Raw genomic sequence first — 19,284 nt, 5'->3', positions numbered from 1 at the left:
CTTAATAATTTATCATTTAAGAACTACTACTGCACAAATGGAAGTACAAAAGACAGCACATTGAAATCCATGTGAAGATACATATGTAGGGATTACAACACATCTTCAGTTTCAACTGTGATTGGATTTACAAAGTTTACTCTATTCCAGCATGAATCACACTCCAGTTTTCCCTGAGAGTCCTACGTTTTAAACAGATTCCAATTTTTCTGGATAGAAGAGGCTGACACACACAATGCTGCTAAAAAGTCTAGAAATAAAAGGATAAAAATCTCCAAGTATCCAACTGGAAAGAAATGCCAGTGAGATATAAGAATCAATTTAGTCCAGACATTAATAACTTCCTTAATGATCTAATGATTAAAATAGCATATAGATAACATCTTCTGAGGATATTAAATAGAGAACTTTGAGTAGCAGTAAAGTCAGAAATAATACAAAGGAACCTAAGCACATTCATTACACAGCCAGAAAATAATGGGAAATTCAGTTTGGAAAAACATCAGCTAATACATGTGGGAAAAATAATTCCAAATATAGATATTCAATATGGACAAGAAATCTGGGAAACAACAATGCAGAAAAACTGCATTAACAAAAAAGCAGCATGGGCAAAAGAAAAAAAAAAGAGGGAGGGAGTGTCTGTCCAGCCACTGAATCTAGGAAGGGGGGAAAGGCTGAATTACTTCCCTTTAACCCATCTGACAGCTCTTCCAAAATGAAGCACACACGAGTGGGTGCTCTATTCCACTCCTTGTTGCAGCTCTGGGCTTGAGATAGGTCCTGTTCGTTCAGACATTTGAAACTACATAGGCAAAAACTACTAACAAGTACTGAGTGCTTTAGCTTAAAAGACCAACTGTAATGAAAAACAGTCTGTGAATTTTTTATTGTATATGATGTGGTGTTTTAGAGCGTTTTTGTTATATTTGATATATCAGAACACTTTAATCCAGAAGTATAATACTTCTCCAAAAGCAAATAAACATGAAAATATCTCATTTCCAAACCATTTGCTTTTTATTGACCATGAAGTTTTGGCACATCTCACCACAACTGAAATTACTTTGAAGATTTTGGCTCTCAAATGAATTTTTGCCATAGTGCAATGCCTGTTCATGTTGGGAACAACTGTGCAAAACAAGGGAAGACAAACCAACACTGCACTCATATCAAATGAGGTCGCCTTACAATCTATATGAAGGGCATGGCAATCCTCCTCTGTAAAGTCCTTGATTAATAAAGTTTCTGGAAGAGGAATGATTGTTACTTACCAAACAGGAAATTAGAGAAACTTGCTTTGAGATGCTCAAAGCCTGCTTCTAGCCATTTACTTTTTTTTCTAGGTACTATGGCATTCTTTCTTTAGGAGAATAACCCAAAAACTTAAGAAAAATAGTTTTACATTGCTAATGGAAATTAGAATGTCCCCAATTCCCTTATAATCAGAATCAGCTCAGAAGCATACACAGAAATTCTAAGTATTATTTGGGTTTTGTAGATTGTTTTTTTCTGCTGTGAGGGTGGGATGTTCACCTCAAGAGTGTTAATTGGAAGATTTTGTCCCATTTGAGATTATGGGATACCTGAACCAAAACTTAAACTTGGCCCACGAATCAGGAGCTCCAAATGCTGTTTATTGAACTTGACTTTGCACATTATGGATGTGGTAGTTTAGGGACAAACAGGACAATAAAAGAGCAGGAAGAGGAACAGACTTGTCCTGAGACATTCAACACATTTCTCTTGCCACTGGAATTTCCTACAGTTAAAGGGCAACTAAATATTAAAAAATATTCTGACAAGACCATCAACTCTTTTAAAAAAAGACAGAATCTTTTTTATTTATTATTTGGGACACTTGTTTGTTTTGGGACACTTGTTTGTTTTTCCTGAAATTAAAGAAGAGTGAGAAATTTCACTCTGTGACCTGGAATTTCACAGTTAATAGGAGGATGGAGTAAACATAACCTCAAGTACTTTGTTACTCTCTCCCTCCTTGCCACGATTCCAGCTGACTCATGGCAATGAAGTGTTTAGAATTTTTCCAGGAGCCTTTCCACTGCCTGGCTAAAACCTAACCCACAGTATAGAGCTCCTTTGCTCATTTCTCTAATATTAGGAGACTCACAGCAGCTCTTTTTACTTGTGACTGCAGAGATTTAATCTGGCAGCTCAGATCATATTCCAAAGCAATTTACAGCAACAGACACTTCTTCTGAGATTATGGCATCCAAAATCCAGGCTAACAACCACCCCGAAATGCTGACTTCTTCTTGAAGGTCATCTAAAAAGCCCTGCATCCCAACCCTCTCCCACATATATAATGGATCTGCTCCCACAACTTTGTCATCCAGCCACACCACACCATTTTTCCAAGAGCCAAGCCCAGGTGCCAGAACTCTAGTCATGGTCTCTACCACTTAAGGAACACAATTTTGGAGATGCTCTTGTCAGAGGGACTAAGAACCATTTATTTCCATCAGCCTTCCTAGCCCTAAAAAGAAAAACTGAAGAGCATCTAGTCCTGAGTAAAATACTTGTTCAAGTCTGGGTACAGTCAAAAACAGATACAAATTTTTGCTAAGATTCTCTATCACAGCAGTGGCTGTTTTTCTCTCTCTCTCTCTGCCTCACCTTTTCATTCTTTACGCACTTTTTAAAGATGAATAGAAATTTCAACCACTGCAGTTTCATAGGACCAGTGAAGAAGGAGGTTTTGTATCCTAGTAAACAGGAGAGGGAGGGGAAAAAAGCAAGAAATACTTATGAGAGTGCATAGGGGAGAATGGAAAAGGAAAATTATTGCACGAATAACAGATACAAAAGACTGTCTTGCAGCAAGGTCTGATTACTGCAACAGAGGCAGGATGGAGCTGGCATGTTCTTCCCAGGGTGGATCTCCATCCTGACAGGTCTAGTCTTGCCTCCGTAAGTGCACACAAACAACCACTGTAACACATGGATGGAGCTGAAGGTGACCAGACTATTTTTTTCTGTATAAGTACAACTAATTTAATTCTATTGAGTTTGTCAATAACCTCTGCAATCCCCTCCACCTGGAGTGCTCACTTAACACGTGTGAGTTTTATCACCCTCTTGTGGAAAAATATGTTATCGTATCCATCAGAGAGTGCAGGAAGAAAAAGAAGTGGGAGTGAGGAAGGCAGTGATAAGGAACAAGCACAGAAGAAAACAGGAGAAGTACGGGCTGGGTGGAATAAAGGGAAAGTGAAGGAGAACCAAGATGACACAGTACCACCTCAACTTCTTCAAAAAGCTATCCCAAAAACGTTATTTGAAGACATCAAGAGAGCAAGCTGCCAAATTTACTCTCCCTTGGTAACGCTGACAATATTCAACCAATAAGTATTGTTCTCGACAGCAATTCAAGTACTGTCTCAGCTGTAATCACCACCTTTTGCATTTCTGCTTACACATCGATGGGAAAACATTCTCTATAAACAGTTTTGAACAGTTAACCTTATATGAAATCAGAAAACACTAACTAGACTTTCTAATTTATGCAGAGACTGCATATAACATCTATGTCCTGCTGTTGGAATGTGAAAGTGGAGAGCACATGAGCAAAACTTGCCAAGAAAACTAATGAAAGTTTATGCGTTCACAGTACATCCTACTGGGTAACATAAAGGAAAAATCAGAATATTTAATTCCTCAAAAATCTGAAATCATCCTTCCCTCAGTTTCTAACTATCCACAGTATCAATTTGTAATATGAGAAATTTAACTTAACTTGCAGTAGATTTCCTTTGCAGCATAATCCATATGACAAAAGTATTGGAAGCAACAAACAAATTTGCTACCACCTACGCTGTAAAACTTGAAAATCCAAGTTCAGTGCAAGCATATGCAAAAAAAAAAAAAAAAGCCAAGGAAATCATAATAACATTAAACTCATGACACTGCAAAGAAGCATAGAAATCCCAAACAACACACAACTCAGACTAGGTAGCTACATCATGAGCATTATGAAAAAATACATCACACACAATGCATCCCTAAAACTTCCTAAAAACCTTCCAGGAATCCCACAGAAAAATACAGACCACATCCAACTACAGTTACTTCTTAATGACACTAAACATTTTTTCTCCTCAAAGAGTTAGAAACTCACAAACAATTCTAATGACAGATCTCCTTAACCTTACAAAGAAATGCTACCCCCAACACCCCAATTACATTTTTCCCCAGTCAGCCTTCACAATGAAAAATATCAAACAGATAACCATGCTTATATTTATTTCATTGTTTTAATCAAAATCTGACAGCAAAGAACTCAGGACAACACACAATTTCAACTTAACCTTATCCTTCATGATAGTATCTTATTTTTCAGAATAAAAATTTTTGTAACTGAGTAGTTTATCATATCTCCTGCTGGGGGTCAGGTTCTAAAACTGATACTTTTAACCAGCAGGGGCACAAAGGTGTCAGCATTTACTCATGACCCCTGAGATACCACTAATGGTTTACTTCAACTTCTGCAAAATTCTATCAAGTAAGGACAGCAGAATCTGTGACTCATGTTTTGCAGGAGATGCACCTTTTCCAATTCATAAAAATCTTCAGAAATACCCTAATTATGCACAAACTTCTATAATCAGAACAGCAGACTGCTGTCTGAGGTCTCCACATCTCTTGTAACTCGGTCAGCTCTGAAGTCCAACACTGAGGTATTAGAACAAGCTCTTCAGCTCGGGGAACACGAGAAACTGCTGTTACAGGAGAGCTGGCACCATGTCCAACCCTGTAAAACAGACTTTACAGCAATCTGATATTCTAATTTTTCTTTCGAGAAGCTACCCAGAAATGATCCATTTCACTTTTTTGTTTTCTGCCCATTTAACTAGGTACAGCAGTCCTGCTGTATTATTTTCCTTCTCTGCCCTAGACTCTTGCAGATGCTACAGGAAGGACCTTGCACTTCACACACAAGGAAAATACCACAGTCTAAGAATCTGTCATACATATTGGAAAGGAAGAAGAGTGGAAAAATCAATAAAGAGAATAAATACAAAATAATGATCCTTTTTTATAAAATGTACTAAAAATGTCCAAGTGTTCTAAAATAAAATCTTCAATACTTTGTTTTCAAGCCAAAAAAAAAAAAAAGGTTAATATCAGACATACTGTGACATGAAAAATAAACTTCCTACAGGAAATTCAAAAGTAAAATGATACTGACATGTGTAATTCTGAAACTGTACATATTCTTAGATTTGTTTAATACAACAATTAGAAAAAAACTACTGGTGAAAAACCTTCCATTACTGTCGATCATTATTACTCCTAATCAAACTGATTCCTTTTTGGTCTAACTTCAAGACTTTGCTGAAAACAGACAAAATTTTCAATCAAGTGCAACAACCAAGGGCAGAAAAGTATTTTACACTGATTCTTTGGACAGCTGTCTTATCTTTTGAAACGATTGATAAAGATACTCACACTGTAGCTGCACTATATTTTAAGCAGAAAACCAGACAGAGAAATTATCAACCCTACATAAATATCCACCAGCATTTCAGATTTGCTGAATTAACTGTTTGAGAGGACACAGGATCAAGCACACACTGAAATCAGAAGGAGGTGGAATGTTTCTAACAATCTGTTTTACACTGTGGCCCCCAGACACTTCTCTCAGCAGATGAGAGGCCACACTTGGCTCAAGAACTTCTTGAAGAAGTTTTTACCACCAGAAAAAACCCTCCTGTCACTGCACCTGCAACCAGAATGACATTACCAGGGAGGCTGCCAAGGAAGATTCTAGTATTTTTCTAATAGATTTGCCTTAACCTCTTATGAAGCAAAGTGAGCCCATTTGCTGATACTTTTAAGTTATACAGTTATCAAGAGTACAGTAATCCATAAATACCCACCCTACCAAAACTCCCTGAACTCCCCAAGTCCCCTCCTCTGTTACTAAGGATTTTTGCCTGATTGAGTCAAAGAAACAGTAATAACTTGAATGAAAAAACTGTAGGTGAAAGGAAGTTACCCTGAACCTAAAAATAGTTGTGTGTCCTCCTCCCACTCCCCAGAAAGCATTAATGAAAGTGCTCTTTTCTCAGGGACGCAGTAGCTTACAATGGATGAATGTGAAAGGACTGCTGCCTTACTATAAAGCTCTACCAATGAACAGAAGCACTCTCCCATTTGAAAAACAGAAAATTAAATAAACTCAAAACATAAACTTTGTATAAGACATTAAATACGTCTAGAGCTTATGTATATACACATGTATTATACACATGTAATATACACAAACACAGATTTTATAAATACACACATAATTCCAGAGATATGGAAAATGTGTTCTTTCACAGGAGTAGAGCTCCATAACATAATCAATTATAAAGGAAGCACTATACTTCAACAATCATGTGTGCTATATAGAAATAATAGCTTGGCTGAAGCAGAACTTGTACTTGTTGAAGGTACTTCAGGAAAGGAATATAAAGGAGGTACTTATTACAGAAACAGGAGGTTTTATTACAGACCCATAGAGTTACATTTGGGCACAGAAAAGAAAATGGCAATATTATTAGAGAGATAAGTATTACTGGGAAACATTAGAAAGACATGCTGTACAAGTACAGACTGAAACCAAAAGTTTTTCAGGATGATGGCCAGGCTGGATGGAGCTTTGAGCAACCTGGTCTGTGGAAGGTGTCCCTGTCCATGGCAGGGGGCTGGAACGAGATGATCTTTAAGGTCCTTTCCAACCCAAACCATTCTGTGACTGTGATTCTATGATAAAGTCTAAACATCCTGCAGAAAATTATCAAGATTTTAGACTCAATCTTGTGAAGAGTACAGAAACACATTTTACATAATTACAACTTACTTCACTTTAAAAAATATTAAAAAGAAAAAAGAAAAGGAAAAGGTGGGAATCATCATCACTAAACACTTCCAGAAGCCAGACTGAGAAATTCCGGAAGTAAAACAATTACACTGGAGGCTTCAAAGGCAAAGCAAAGCAAAACAAAACAAAAAACCACCTTCCCCCAAAAAACAAAAAATAACCCACCACCACTCTGGCCACAGGAAAACTGTCAGTCCTAGAGAGACTCAGAAATGAATATAGAGAACTGACTGCAAACATTGGGAGACTGGGGTAAGCTGACAGAATTCCTCACCAACTGCATTTTCACCCATACACTGTTAAGATAAGTGGGTATTTCTTTTTTCTTTTACTTAACCTGCCCATTCTCTACAAATGCTGTCCTACAAAAATACACTTCCAATATGGGAGACAGTAACAAGCAATCAAAAAAAAAAAAAAAAAAAAAAAAAATCCCAAAACAACGCAGAAAGTAATTAGTGTATTGAAACAACCAGAAACCTTTAAGATTACTGGAAAAATTTTTCTACAATCAACATAACAAAAACAAAAACAAAAAAAACAACCCCAAAACAACCCAGAAAATAATTAATGTATTGAAACAACCAGAAACCTTTACTGGAAAAAATTTTCTACAATCAACAGATGTAAACAGACTATAAAGAAGGCTAAGTGCATATTCAAAAACCAACTGACAAGAGCACAACAAAAGTGATGAAATTTATTACTTATGACTAGAACATCATACATATTCATAAAGAAAATACTAAATGGCCTAAGTCCTTCTCCCTTTTGAGATTGTGGCCCTGTTCCCAAATCTTGCACAGAGATGGCCCATTATGTCCAGATTTATATCAACCAGAATGGGCATAAAATTCCTAGAAGCAGTTCCAGGATTCATCCCTGATTATGTACATGCAGCTCAAACCAAGTTCCAGTGTTTCTTCCATGTAATAAATTAGGAGTCCTAAGATCTATTTCTAATTCTGTAAATAAAGCTGAATTTTATTTTGGGAAATCACAACCACTATGACCCTAAATTCCTGTTTATATATGAGAAGAGAGCATTTAGCTCAGTTATTTTATTAACAGTTTACTGGTATTTGTATATCTGATATCTGTAAAACATTCCAAATGTCTCAAATCAAGAGCAGCAAAGACAAGCTAAGCAGGCAGCTCCCATGGAAGCCAACAGAAAACAAAATCCTTCCTCTTCTACAACTCAAATCATAACTACTTCCCATATGATGAGTTTTAGGTGACATCCATAGGTCTGCAAAGGCCTGGATACTTTTTTTATAAAGGAATATTTTAAAAATTCAAAAGTAACTGCATTTGAACAAGAAGTTCACATCTTGCAGTTCTCAGTCAAGAGTCTTTTCGAATGATTAGGATTTTTTACTCTTTAGGAACCTCAGCATTTGACCAATAGGTAAGATTCACAAGAAAAGCTTATAATAAAACCTCAGCTATAGGGAAATAATTTAATGATCACAAGCAAACAGCAAGTGGAAAGAGATTTTTCCCTTTTTGACTATGCAATGCTCTTTTGTTGCCACTACACCAATTCTTTAATGCCATGGAAACTGTCTGATAAATGTATTAGAAGCTCAATAAATTTCATAATATTGAGGTAGCAAAGCAATTGGTACTGTTGACAGAGAACTTCTGCTCTAAGTGCTTATTTAAAGGAGGAAAAACCATCTAAAAATAAAAATCATACTTTGAAATGTTTTCAACAAAAATATACAATTGTTGCAAAGAACATGAAAGTAACCTTCACTAATTATATTAAATCATTGGAAAATGTGGAAGGATGACAGGAAAAAAACCACACCCTGAATTACAAAAATGGGATACAAATGATTTAACAATTAACAGTCTTGCTTTTGGATGGTTTGCTTTGCCTAACTTCTATATTTGTAATGAGGGCCAGGGGGCTGGGAACGATGCTGCGAGCAACATACAAGTTTTCTGTGCAATTTCTCAGGATGATAAATGTGTATTTTTAAGACACATGATGTTTTTAATCATCTCTGTGTATGTTTTCATCCTCTGAACACTCCCCTATCTCTACAGACACCAGGCAGAAATACAAATGAGCTCCCCCTCCCCCTTTTGCAGGTAATACTGAAATTGCTGTTTTCACATGTCCAGCACTTACAATATACTCTTTTTCCAGCCAAATGCTTTCTAACATTGCACTCCTGCTGTTCCACCTCTAGAGACTTCTAAGTAAAAAGAGCAGCTATACAAAATGAAAGCAAAATAGTCCTCCAATAAATAATACACCTATCCAATGCATCTACAATCCTATTTTCCTCTACAGAACAAGCTCGATTTGAGGCAAGCCACAAACCTGGTTAGCAAACCTGGGAGGGAATCTCAGGCACAGAGATGGAATTACAATCCCAAACAAGGGCCCTTCACCAGGACTGCTCTGTCACAAGCCAGTTACACCTAAGGCACCTGTCAGCCTGGGTAATACCAGCAGCCTCTTCAAAGTAAAGCCAAAATCCATCATGCACTGCAAGATACACCAGGGAAAAGCATGCAACCTTCAAAAAATGCATGTGAGAAACATACAGAAGAGCACGCACAGGCAAAATGCAACTGTGCCACAAATCCCGCGTGCACTTCCCATTGCATTCCTCTACACTTAAAACAAGGGAGAAAACACTGGGTTTAAAGTGTTTTATTGTACATTCGTTAGATTTTAAAAGATAACATCAAATCAGATTTAGTCACAATGCAATAAATAAAAAAAATAATGAAATCATCTAAAAATTTAAGTCTTTACTCTAGGCAAACAGCAGTTTTTTGACTTGGGGTTTTTCAAAACCTCAACTCAGCCCAGCAGAGCCTCAGAAAGAACACCTTGCTTTCCAAATACATTGTTTGTTTACAAACTGATACCACACACACATGATTTTTTAAAAAAATATGAGAGCAACAACTTCATTTCTCTATACTTTTTCCTGAAATGAGCAACACTGAAAATTCCAGTTGTTCTTATTCCATTTCTTAAATAGCAGCTTATCCTCCAGACTTGCACACAGCATCAAAACATAGCATCTCTCTTATTTTTCTTTCCCAAAATATTTTTATTACCGAATGAACAACAACAAGACTGGCTTATCTATCTGTTTTTGCAATACAGTCGTGTATACTCACAGAAGGCAACAGACTGCATTAAAACACTACCAAAACAAGCCATTTCACTATATGTGACTCTGCCCCCAGGGAAAGGAAGGAGAGCAGATAAGATGTGACAGATGTGTAGTCACATCACTTAATACACTACTGGAAGGTGCTCAGATCATTATGGTGACAGGCAGAGTATAAAAACTTGCAAGGAATGGACCAAGCAGTTACCCAGTTTTCTGCATACATGATTCTTGTAATCACAGAAGATACTCAAGGCCATAAAGCGTTGTTTGAGATAAAGCAGCCTGCCAATGTCAGTATGCAATATATCCACCAAAAAATTAAAAAAAATAATAGAAGGGAGCACAGCATGTTTGTGTAAGCAAAATCCCTCCATGATGCATATGAAATACATCTGATGAGTATGAATTTGAGGTCTATCTTCTAAAAACTTCCCATACTGAAATATTTCTGAAGAGATTTAATTAAACTTGAAATTTACCTCAACCAGAAAGCTTATCAATTGCACATCTCCAAACAAAGTTCAGTTTTCTGAGACGTTAAAAGGCTACTTTGCTGGTATCTCTTCTCTATTTGGGTTTAAAAGACAAAATTTGCCAGGATAAAACTGGAAATCATAGGGTTACTGGACAGAAGGAATAGGACTGGTCACTTGTTGGAAGATGAGTGTAACTGTAAGAGTTTAAAAATAATCAGGACATTCATTAAATTAGTCAAGAAAAGGATGAAAAACACAGGAGAAAATAATTTCCTCACTTCTTGCAGACTTAACAATCCTAAATGTTACAAATATTAATGTAGGTCAAGAGACCTTCCAAACAGTAGCATGATTTTTAGCTGCCAGTATCTCTTCTGCAGGGACCAACAGCTCTGCTGTTTAGAGATTGTTAGGCCCAAATCCCACAAATTAATCTGCACAGGTAGAACCCTGCGCCTCTGGGAATCCGTATTAAGGCAAAGAGGGAAAACCAACTCCCAGGATCACATTCTTAATTTGAAGCTGGACCATTGTAACTTATTATGACACTAATCATAAATGTCTCACCAACACTCTCTGCTCCCCATCTGTTTGTTTTATCTTATTATAGTTTTATATCTCAATCCTCAGGACTGGCTGCAGTAGTCAAATTAAGCACCTGGACACGCCTGTGTTTCTGCAAGGCGAGGTTCATACTGTTTTACTTATGCTTGTGCCCATGCCTGGTTTACTCCCTGAATGGGACTACAGAATAGAGTGAAATAATTACAACAATAATTTCTTCATTTGTACAAATACAAATCCAAATGTTTTCCACTAATCCAATCGTTTAAGCCAAAGGATAAACTCCAGTCACCTTCCGAAATGCAACAACTAGCATGAAATAACCTGCAGATCAAAAATTACCTGAAGAAGTAAAACTGAGCTTGCAAATTATTTGAAAGAAGTATTTGCTTCTTTATCATATTGTCACAAAACAACAAAAGAGTTCAACAACAAAGAGAGGAAAAAAATTTAGAATCACAGAATAACCTGAGTTGAAAGGAACCCACAGGATCATTGAAGTCCAACTCCTGGTCCTGCACAGGATCATCCAAAGAATCACAAATAATATTCACTGCAGACTACAAAGTCAAATCCAATGGCACCAACCAACCCTAAACTGAGAAATACTGGATAAAATTCACCACCAGGCACAGTGCAGGGGGGCTTGGTGCACATTTCGCTTGACTCAGGATATGCCATTTGTGCATTCTTCCAGGAAGCCACAGAAAGAAGCCCCCAATACTGCAATGACAGGTCCACTGGAACTAATCTTAGAAACCTACTTTTAATTAAATTTGAAGACCCACATTAGGCTGAGAGATTTTTGGGGGGTTTGGGATTTGTTGAGGTTTTTGTTTTTGTAACTACTGTATCCTTATGAAGTAGGGTTGAGAACTAACCAAAGTGCAGTTCCATATCTGTTACATATTTCAATACTCTGATTAACAAATTCGTGAAACAAGGCAGATGAGAGAACGTGAGGAATATACTTGCCCAAAAAGGAAGAAAAGAGACAGACACAGTATTAAACCTAATAAACTTCCTATTTTCCAGAATTATCAGCACCAGCCATGACTATTTTCACTACTCAAGGCAGAAATGAAGAACAGCAATGAAAAAAATACACAGAAGTAAATAAACCATTTGAGAAGTCAGTGTCGAAGACTTCTGAAAGGTGATTTCCCCTTCCTCACCAGACATGCTGAGAGGTGCTCTTGACCCCTGGATTTGTACTGAAATTCAGTGATAACTGGAATTCAGGGGAAGCAGTCAAGGTATCACAGAGATATTGGCATCCTTTTAAGAGCAGTATGTTGGATCATATTTTTCCTTCTCCAATTAGAGGTTAAATCTGCCAGCAGAAACTCAACCAGCATTGGCATATGCAAGATCTCAAAACAGTAGGGCCTTGCCTAAGACCAGATTGGCAGCATCTTTCCCCTTGGGAGGCTGCAGCTCATGGGACCTTTCCATTTCAAAATCTAGCAGAAGGCAGGACCTGGGAGCTATCCATGCACAAATGGTATGAGAGGGGATCCCATCTCCTCTCTTGCTGTAGGGGCTGCAGTTGGCACCACTACCACAGGGTGCAGATCCACACACCAAGGAAAGATACTAAAAAGCAGTTTCCTTCAGCTCACAAGTCCATTTACCCTTACCAAAATTACTGCAGATTTATGTCAGCTGCTGAGGATTCACAAACCAGAATCCTCTTGCACAAAGACTGAGAGCCTTGAAAATTCAAGTCATGGTAGGGGTTAACATCAGCATTTGAAACTTTCAAAAGTATTGCAAACAATTACCACACCCTCAAGTCACAGATAAAATATTTTGTAGAGCTTAAATACATACATATCTGGCATGAAACATTTCTCAATGCCTGCAAAATTTCCCTGTGACTCCTGACAATAGAGTACCTTGATTTTCAAAGTCAGTTGTAGAGTAGAAATTATTTTATTTATTAAAAACTGTGTTTGATCTTACCTTTTAGCAGAGGCAGTGGAGTTAACTCGATAGGCTTGCCCTGAGACCTGAACTGGGAGGAGCTTTGTGACCTCTTCTGTCTGGCTTTTCTGACGGACTTCCGAGAAAATCCGTCTACTTTATCCACTGATGGAGGAGTAGTTGGTGCTGAGGACATATCCCTACTGAAGGAAAGCATGTGTTAAAAATGTGTTCCAAATGAGTGAAACAGGTAGAGATTAATCTAAACTTCCCGAATATCTTCTTCCTGCACTGCTCTCCTGTTGACAACTCAAATAGATAAACTGTTCAGAGAGCTAACCCATCTTATGGATGGAATAAACTTAATGGAACTTAATTATTAGCATAGTAATTCCTCTTGCTTACTTTTTTATCTGTGTCTTCCATTTGCCAAAAATTTCAGACCTAATGCTGACATCATTGCACTCAGAACTTCATCAGAACAGAACTTTATACACCTGCAGACCTGACTGTAGCTTTAAATTATGCATTCCTTGGGATGAAGTCATTTCAACTTACTCTGCTAAAGAATGGGTACACAAAAAGGCACAGATGGTTTTTTGGCATTAAGGTTACCTATATGCACAGGACAAAAAACACAGGACAGAACAAAAACTCCATTTATTTGCCACACCTACACACAAGATTTTATAGAAATTTAGGAAAGGATAGTAGAAATGTTATAGTAGAAACGTTTCACAATTTCACTGACACTGACAAACTGCGCATGTCACTTCTTTATTCTCCACTTCAGAAACACTCAGTTATTTTCCTGAGAGTGCCTTTACATGTAGTTATTCCATGTCCTGGTATTTCTGGACAACTGGCAGTGTGGTAGCAGTAGCTGCTCTAAGGGCATGAGACAGACAAGGTTTGCAGAGAGAGGCAGAGAGCCAAAAAAGGCTTCTGCAAGCAAAAGTTTGTTTGTTTCCCAACTTCAGCTGGCCTAAGCAATGGGCATTGCTTCTTCCTACAAAACCTGCCTTGGTGGTACTCCTGCAGCTGGTTCTGTACCACTAGCAAACCCTGAATTAATACATCCAGCTATTTTATTTACCAGTCTGGTCCTGTCTGTTAAAAAGGCCCATCAGAGCTTGATGTATTACATGAGTAATACTCAAGGGAGAGGAGACAGGAGGAATTCAGGCCTACACGTTACAAGCAGCTGGGCGCACAGTTAACTCCAGCAGCCTCATCTGCACTAATGACAGGACCACTAACGAGGGCAGCTCTGTCCATTTCGGCCAGGACAGGCACCCGGGCAAAGTTAAGCATCGGCGTAAGCACTTGCAGGATCAGGGTCTTAGAGCATGTCCTTGGAAAGCATTACTCATCCTCGATGTCTGTTGACTTCAATTACCAAAGTGACTCGTGTGCTACAAGAAGTTGATTCCACAACATACAGAACACTTTCGAGTACTTATTATTTTTATTGAAATAGCTGGTGTCCTTCGTAGATTACTAAATCCACTGAAACAGGCATTATTTGGGTTTGTCTTTTGTAAGAAAAGCTTTTGAAAGCATGATTTGTTGCAACAGTGTAAACAAGCTCCAAAAGATAAGAACTATTTAATGCAAAATTACATATACGTGCACTGAATCCATCAAAAATGGAGTATAAACTCCATAGCTTCTTCAAGGAAGCATGTGCAGCACCCAGAAGCTGAACTGTGCAGCTGGCATTACAATAATGAAAAAAACCTTATTCCATCTTTTTGATTTCTCCTGAGGTATTCTTTCACTACCAGCTTAGGCTTTCTAAATATAATATACTATCAGCAACATGAACCCGTACCTTAAACTGGTCTTGTTTATCACCCGGGCAAGGAAAAAAAAAAAAAAAAAAGCCACCATCACCAGGGCATTCAGGCCCCAGCCAAGATTAATAAATAAAAAAGTCAGATAAACTGGAATAGAATGGCCTGTACTTTAGTAACCCACTTCTAAGATTTCAACAGTCCGCCAAAAAACACACAAAGTTACCTGTTACATAAACCAAATTGTGAATATATCAGCAAAAATATATTCCCTAAACCTGAATCGGTTTGGCCCGGTCTCATCTCATCAGAAAGCTTCCCCTCCTCATCACGTGCATCATTAAAGTGTAACCATCCCTGCAGAAATGTTTGCACGCTCTCTCCAAATGAAATTACGAAAAATAATAAAAACAGTAATAATGGACAGCGACTAAAGTAGATCACTTAAACTGCAGGATCATTGTGTCAGCAAGGAGCTTTACTGACACTTCTCTGCTGTAAATTTAGTAACAGTTTCCCTAACCTGCTTTATAAATTATTAAAATCTAATTCTAATTCAACAAGACTACATCCAGCCTAACAACCTTACAGTAAACACTGATCTTTTTTTCGCCTCTCCAAATGAACATTCGCTGCCCTGCATACACTATCACAGGGAAATACTCTGTTTCCACCAACACTGGGGGGGAGGGGGGGCGGGGGGAATAAAGCCCGAGATTATTTATTGTGTGCGAGGGGGAAAGCTGCAAACCCGGCCACCGCTCCCTGCTTCCTCCGCTCTATTCCCCGAGTATTTTGGTAAATACGAAGCCACGCTCATCAGATCCGCCGGTCCCGGGGGTGGGGGGGTGGGGGTGGGGGGGGGGGAAGTGAAAATACCGACGGCTATCGGCGGGGAAGGGAGCAGAGGCGCAATTATCCGCTCTCGGCTGTCATTTCCAGACGGGATCTCCGCAGCTGGAACATGTCCTCCCGCAGCCCCCCGCGCCTCCTCCCGCACCGCCGGGCCGCCGATGGAGTTACCTTGGCGCTCCTGGTAGAGAAGCAGGAGACGGAGGGAGGCGGCGGCGGCCTTGGCGGAGCGCGGCCGATGCCTGGCGGCGGCGGCGGCCCGAGTGCGGTTCTCGCCGGGCTCGGTCGCTGCCGCGGCGGCGCAGGAGCCCTGTAGGCCTCGGCCTCGGCGGCGGCGGCAGCGCGGCCTCCCCGGCGCAGGGCGGCGTCGGCGGCGGGTTCAGGCGCGGGCGGCTCCGCTCAGTCCCGTGCACTCCCCGCTGCCTGCGGTGCTGCTGCCTCTTCACATTCCCGGAGAAGGGCCCTGCGAGGCGGGAGGCAGCCGAGCCGAGCCGAGGGGGAGCGGCGGGCGCGGGGGGGGGCAGTGCCGGGCAGGGCGGGGAGCGCTGCTGTTCCGCCGGCGGCTGGCGCGGGGGAGAGCGAGCGGGGGGTCCCGGTGGGCGTCGGGGTCTCGCTCCTATTGTGGCTCTCAGCGGGCTCCGGCCATGGCACTCGCTCGCACGCACTCGCTCTCGCTCACAACCGAGCGCGCTGCTGCCACCGCCCCCCGCCCGCGGACCGCCCCCGACCGCCCACCGGAGCCGCCGCCGGGACGCGCCGCCTCAGTGGCGCCCGGAGCCGCCTTGGCCGCCGGGATCGCCGGGAAAGGGCCGCCCCCTCCTCCGGCAGCGCGGCCCCGCGCGTCCCTCGCCTCTCTCGACTCTCTCGCCCGCGCGACCGCCGGGAAAGGGCCGCCCCCTCCCCCGGCAGCGCGGCCTCGCGCGTCCCTCGCCTCTCTCGCCCGCGCGTCGCTCGCGTCCCTCGGCCGGGCGAGCGGCGGGGCCCGTCGGCTGAGCAGCAAAACCCGGCGCTGCTGAGGGGAAACCGCGCTCAGGCTGAGGTAAAGCCCCGTCGGAGCCTCTCGGGGGGCACAGAGCCGCTTCCCGGGGCGGACTGCGGGCGAGGGGCCGCTCTGGGTGCAGCCGGAGGGACCGACCCGGCAGCTCCCTGATTTGGGAAGCAGCCGCTGCACCCCTCACTCATCTCTGCTGCCCTTGGGTTTCTTAGCCCAGTGTGTGAGCGATGTCTGCATCGCTTTTTTTAATTTTTTTTTTTTTTTTTGCTCCCAAGTATATTTATATATTCTTAGAACCAGGGACCAGCACAAGGACTGCTTGTAGATACCATGCTGAAATATCATAAATTTTGTTTAAATTTATCTACCCGGTGGCTTGGTGTTTGATGGTTTTGGTTTGTTTGCTTTTTGCTGGGGGTTTTCCAAAATACATGGAATGGCTGCAGGGTAAGGAAGCTGGGCGAGGGTCTGCAGCACACAAGTCCTGTGAGGAGCAGCTGAGGGAGCTAGGGATGTTTAGTCTGGAGAGGAGCAGGCTCAGGGGTGATTTCCGTGCTCTGCAAGTCCCTGAAAGGAGGGTGTAGCCAGGGATTCAGTCTCTTCTCTCTCAGACAAGTGATAGAAACGAAGGGACGCAGTAGGGGATGTCAGGGAACATCCCTGCTGAGCCAGGGGAGGTTTGGGTTGGACATTAGAAAGAATATCTGTGCAGGAAGGGTAATTAGACATTGGAATGGGCTGCCCAGGGAGATCGGTGGAGTTATTGTCCCTGGAGGTGTTTAAGGAAAGACTGGATGTGCCATGGTCTGGTTGACATGGTGGTGTTCAGTCATGGATCTCAGAGGTCTCTTCCAGCCTAACTGATTGTGTGATTCTGTAATGGTGTTAATATAAATGTTCTGTTTTAAAAGTTGACATCTATGAGTAGCAGCCCTCCTATGTTGATATGATGAAATCCCTCTGACGTAAAGTCTTTTTTTTTTTTAAGAAATTGGCTCAAAGGCAGTTTGAGAGCTGGTTGCTTTGGTGGGTCAGCCACATGCCTGCTGTTTGTGCAGGTACTGAATCCTCTCAACATTCCTAACCCTGCAAAGGATATCTAGTTGTTGTCCTACTCAGCTTCCTGACTCAGCTTTTGGCATAACGGAGGAAGTGAGACTGTGTCAGACTTGATTTGAAGTCATTTAAGCTGTTGTCAAACTGCTTTCAAAACTGCTAATTTTCAGCCAGTTCCTGGTCCAGCTCCCACTGAGGAACCTGCAACACTAGTTAAAAGCTCATGGCCACTGAAGCATAACTAATGGATGTGAGTGGTTTTACCTCTCATCTCTCAAAATGCCTCTTTATATCTTAAGATAAATGTCTCCCCTATATTTTTTTTACCTATAGACAAAGCAATTTCGCTTCCTTTCAATCCTTCCTGTTGTGGCACAGTTTTAAACCTCTTAAGATGCTTATGTCTTCTCCTTGTGTTGTCTCAAAATTGTTCCCATCTTTTTTTCTTTAACTGCAGTGCCTGACATTAAGACTGGACATTACTAAAATTTGGGCCTCAACAAGGCCAGCATCTGCTGTCCTGCCTGTCACAGACCCCATTCCTGTTTACACGTGCCAATACAAATCTTTTGAGTCAATCTGGTCTATTCACAACCTTGCTGACCTGTTTTACCCCCGCATCCATTTCTGCTGACCTCCCAAGCCAGGTATTTCTCCCTCAAGTAGACAGTAATGCTGCTTGAGAAATTATTTCCTGCAACAGCCTAATGCTATGCCTTCATTTTTATTTTATAATCAAGCAGTCAGGACATCTTTTTAAATGAAATTCCATGTGATGTTAAGTCAGAGAACTGTAGAATTTGTCATTCTCTGTAAATCGATTGCACTTCTCGGAAGGTTGGTATTTAAAAAGCAAAACTAAGATTGAACTGTGCCACAGTTACAGAAGGGTTGTGTAACTCTAAGTTTAGAAGAGTGATTTGTACGTATTTGTAGACATTTAAAAAATTAAATTTTCTTAAACTAAACCAGCTAAAATAATCTAAATGCAAACAAGGGTGGATAAAGAATGTGGGTTGGAGTTATACCAATATAAGGTAAAATATGGCAAAAACAGTGTAATGTCCCATTAGCGAGGGACAGAACCTGTATTTGTATGTGTTTTGCTGTTCCATGTGCTTAATTTTGATAGCTCAGAATTCCTCAATTCTGCTCACTGTCCTGTGTGCTGCTTTTGATGTGAACAGTGCAGTGAGCAGCTCATAAAGCTACTGGCAGCATGCTCTGCAGAAGGGAGGTTCTGGCACAGCCTGATGGCTACACTGGCACTTTAGGTGCAGTTGAGCAAGTCATTTTACATGATTGTATTTCAGTTTTCCTAGTATGAGATTAATCCATCTTTGTAAAGCATCAAATATCTAAAACTGAAGCCTGTGATGTGGGTATCTTTTAAAATAACTGCCATAGAAGGGATAAAAATCAACAGTGCTGTCCAAGTCCACTGTCCAGTGCACACAGATGTTTTTACCCTTCATTCTGACTTGGTATAATAACTACAGAATTTGTTCTTCAGTACAGCTGAACAAGCTGGTAAATAATGCATTCAGCTAATTCATTTCTTAGATGGTCATCATATAGTCTG

General features: G+C 40.8%; 2 protein-coding genes across 4 annotated transcripts in view; one reads left to right on the top strand and one right to left on the bottom strand.

Annotated features, from left to right (window-relative positions):
- PPP2R5E (protein phosphatase 2 regulatory subunit B'epsilon) overlaps window positions 1-15,955 on the bottom strand; it is a 70,636-nt gene extending 54,681 nt beyond the window's left edge. Inside the window, exons 1-2 of one of the 3 annotated variants that reach the window (XM_041415918.1) lie at window positions 15,824-15,955; window positions 13,044-13,207 (exon numbers count right to left, since the gene is read on the bottom strand). In XM_041415918.1, coding sequence (XP_041271852.1) covers window positions 13,044-13,200 — 157 coding nt within the window. In that variant the 5' untranslated portion in view covers window positions 13,201-13,207; window positions 15,824-15,955. Of the gene's footprint in view, window positions 1-13,043; window positions 13,208-15,679; window positions 15,799-15,823 lie in introns of those variants that run through there. The other 2 variants (XM_041415831.1, XM_041416001.1) reach the window with 2 other exon arrangements.
- Window positions 14,248-16,645, top strand: LOC121343742 (collagen alpha-1(I) chain-like). The gene is made up of 2 exons (XM_041419238.1): window positions 14,248-14,322; window positions 15,743-16,645. The coding sequence occupies exons 1-2, from the start codon at window positions 14,248-14,250 to the stop codon at window positions 16,643-16,645; spliced, it is 978 nt and encodes a 325-aa protein (XP_041275172.1).
- The last annotated feature ends 2,639 nt before the right edge of the window (window positions 16,646-19,284 follow it).

This window comes from Onychostruthus taczanowskii, unplaced genomic scaffold (assembly GCF_017590055.1).
Source record: "Onychostruthus taczanowskii isolate IOZ18803 unplaced genomic scaffold, ASM1759005v1 scaffold1, whole genome shotgun sequence".
In the NCBI taxonomy this organism is placed as follows: domain Eukaryota; kingdom Metazoa; phylum Chordata; class Aves; order Passeriformes; family Passeridae; genus Onychostruthus; species Onychostruthus taczanowskii.
The sequence above is the reverse complement of the archived record's forward strand: the minus strand, read 5'-3'. Positions and strand labels throughout refer to the sequence as shown.

Bases quoted from the DNA above. Each gene is read 5' to 3' on its own strand.
- LOC121343742 (XM_041419238.1), top strand. From the start codon at position 14,248: ATGACAGGACCACTAACGAGGGCAGCTCTGTCCATTTCGGCCAGGACA. The intron at 14,323-15,742 runs GTAAGCACTTGC...TGTCATTTCCAG, and splicing joins GGGCAAAGTTAAGCATCGGC to ACGGGATCTCCGCAGCTGGA.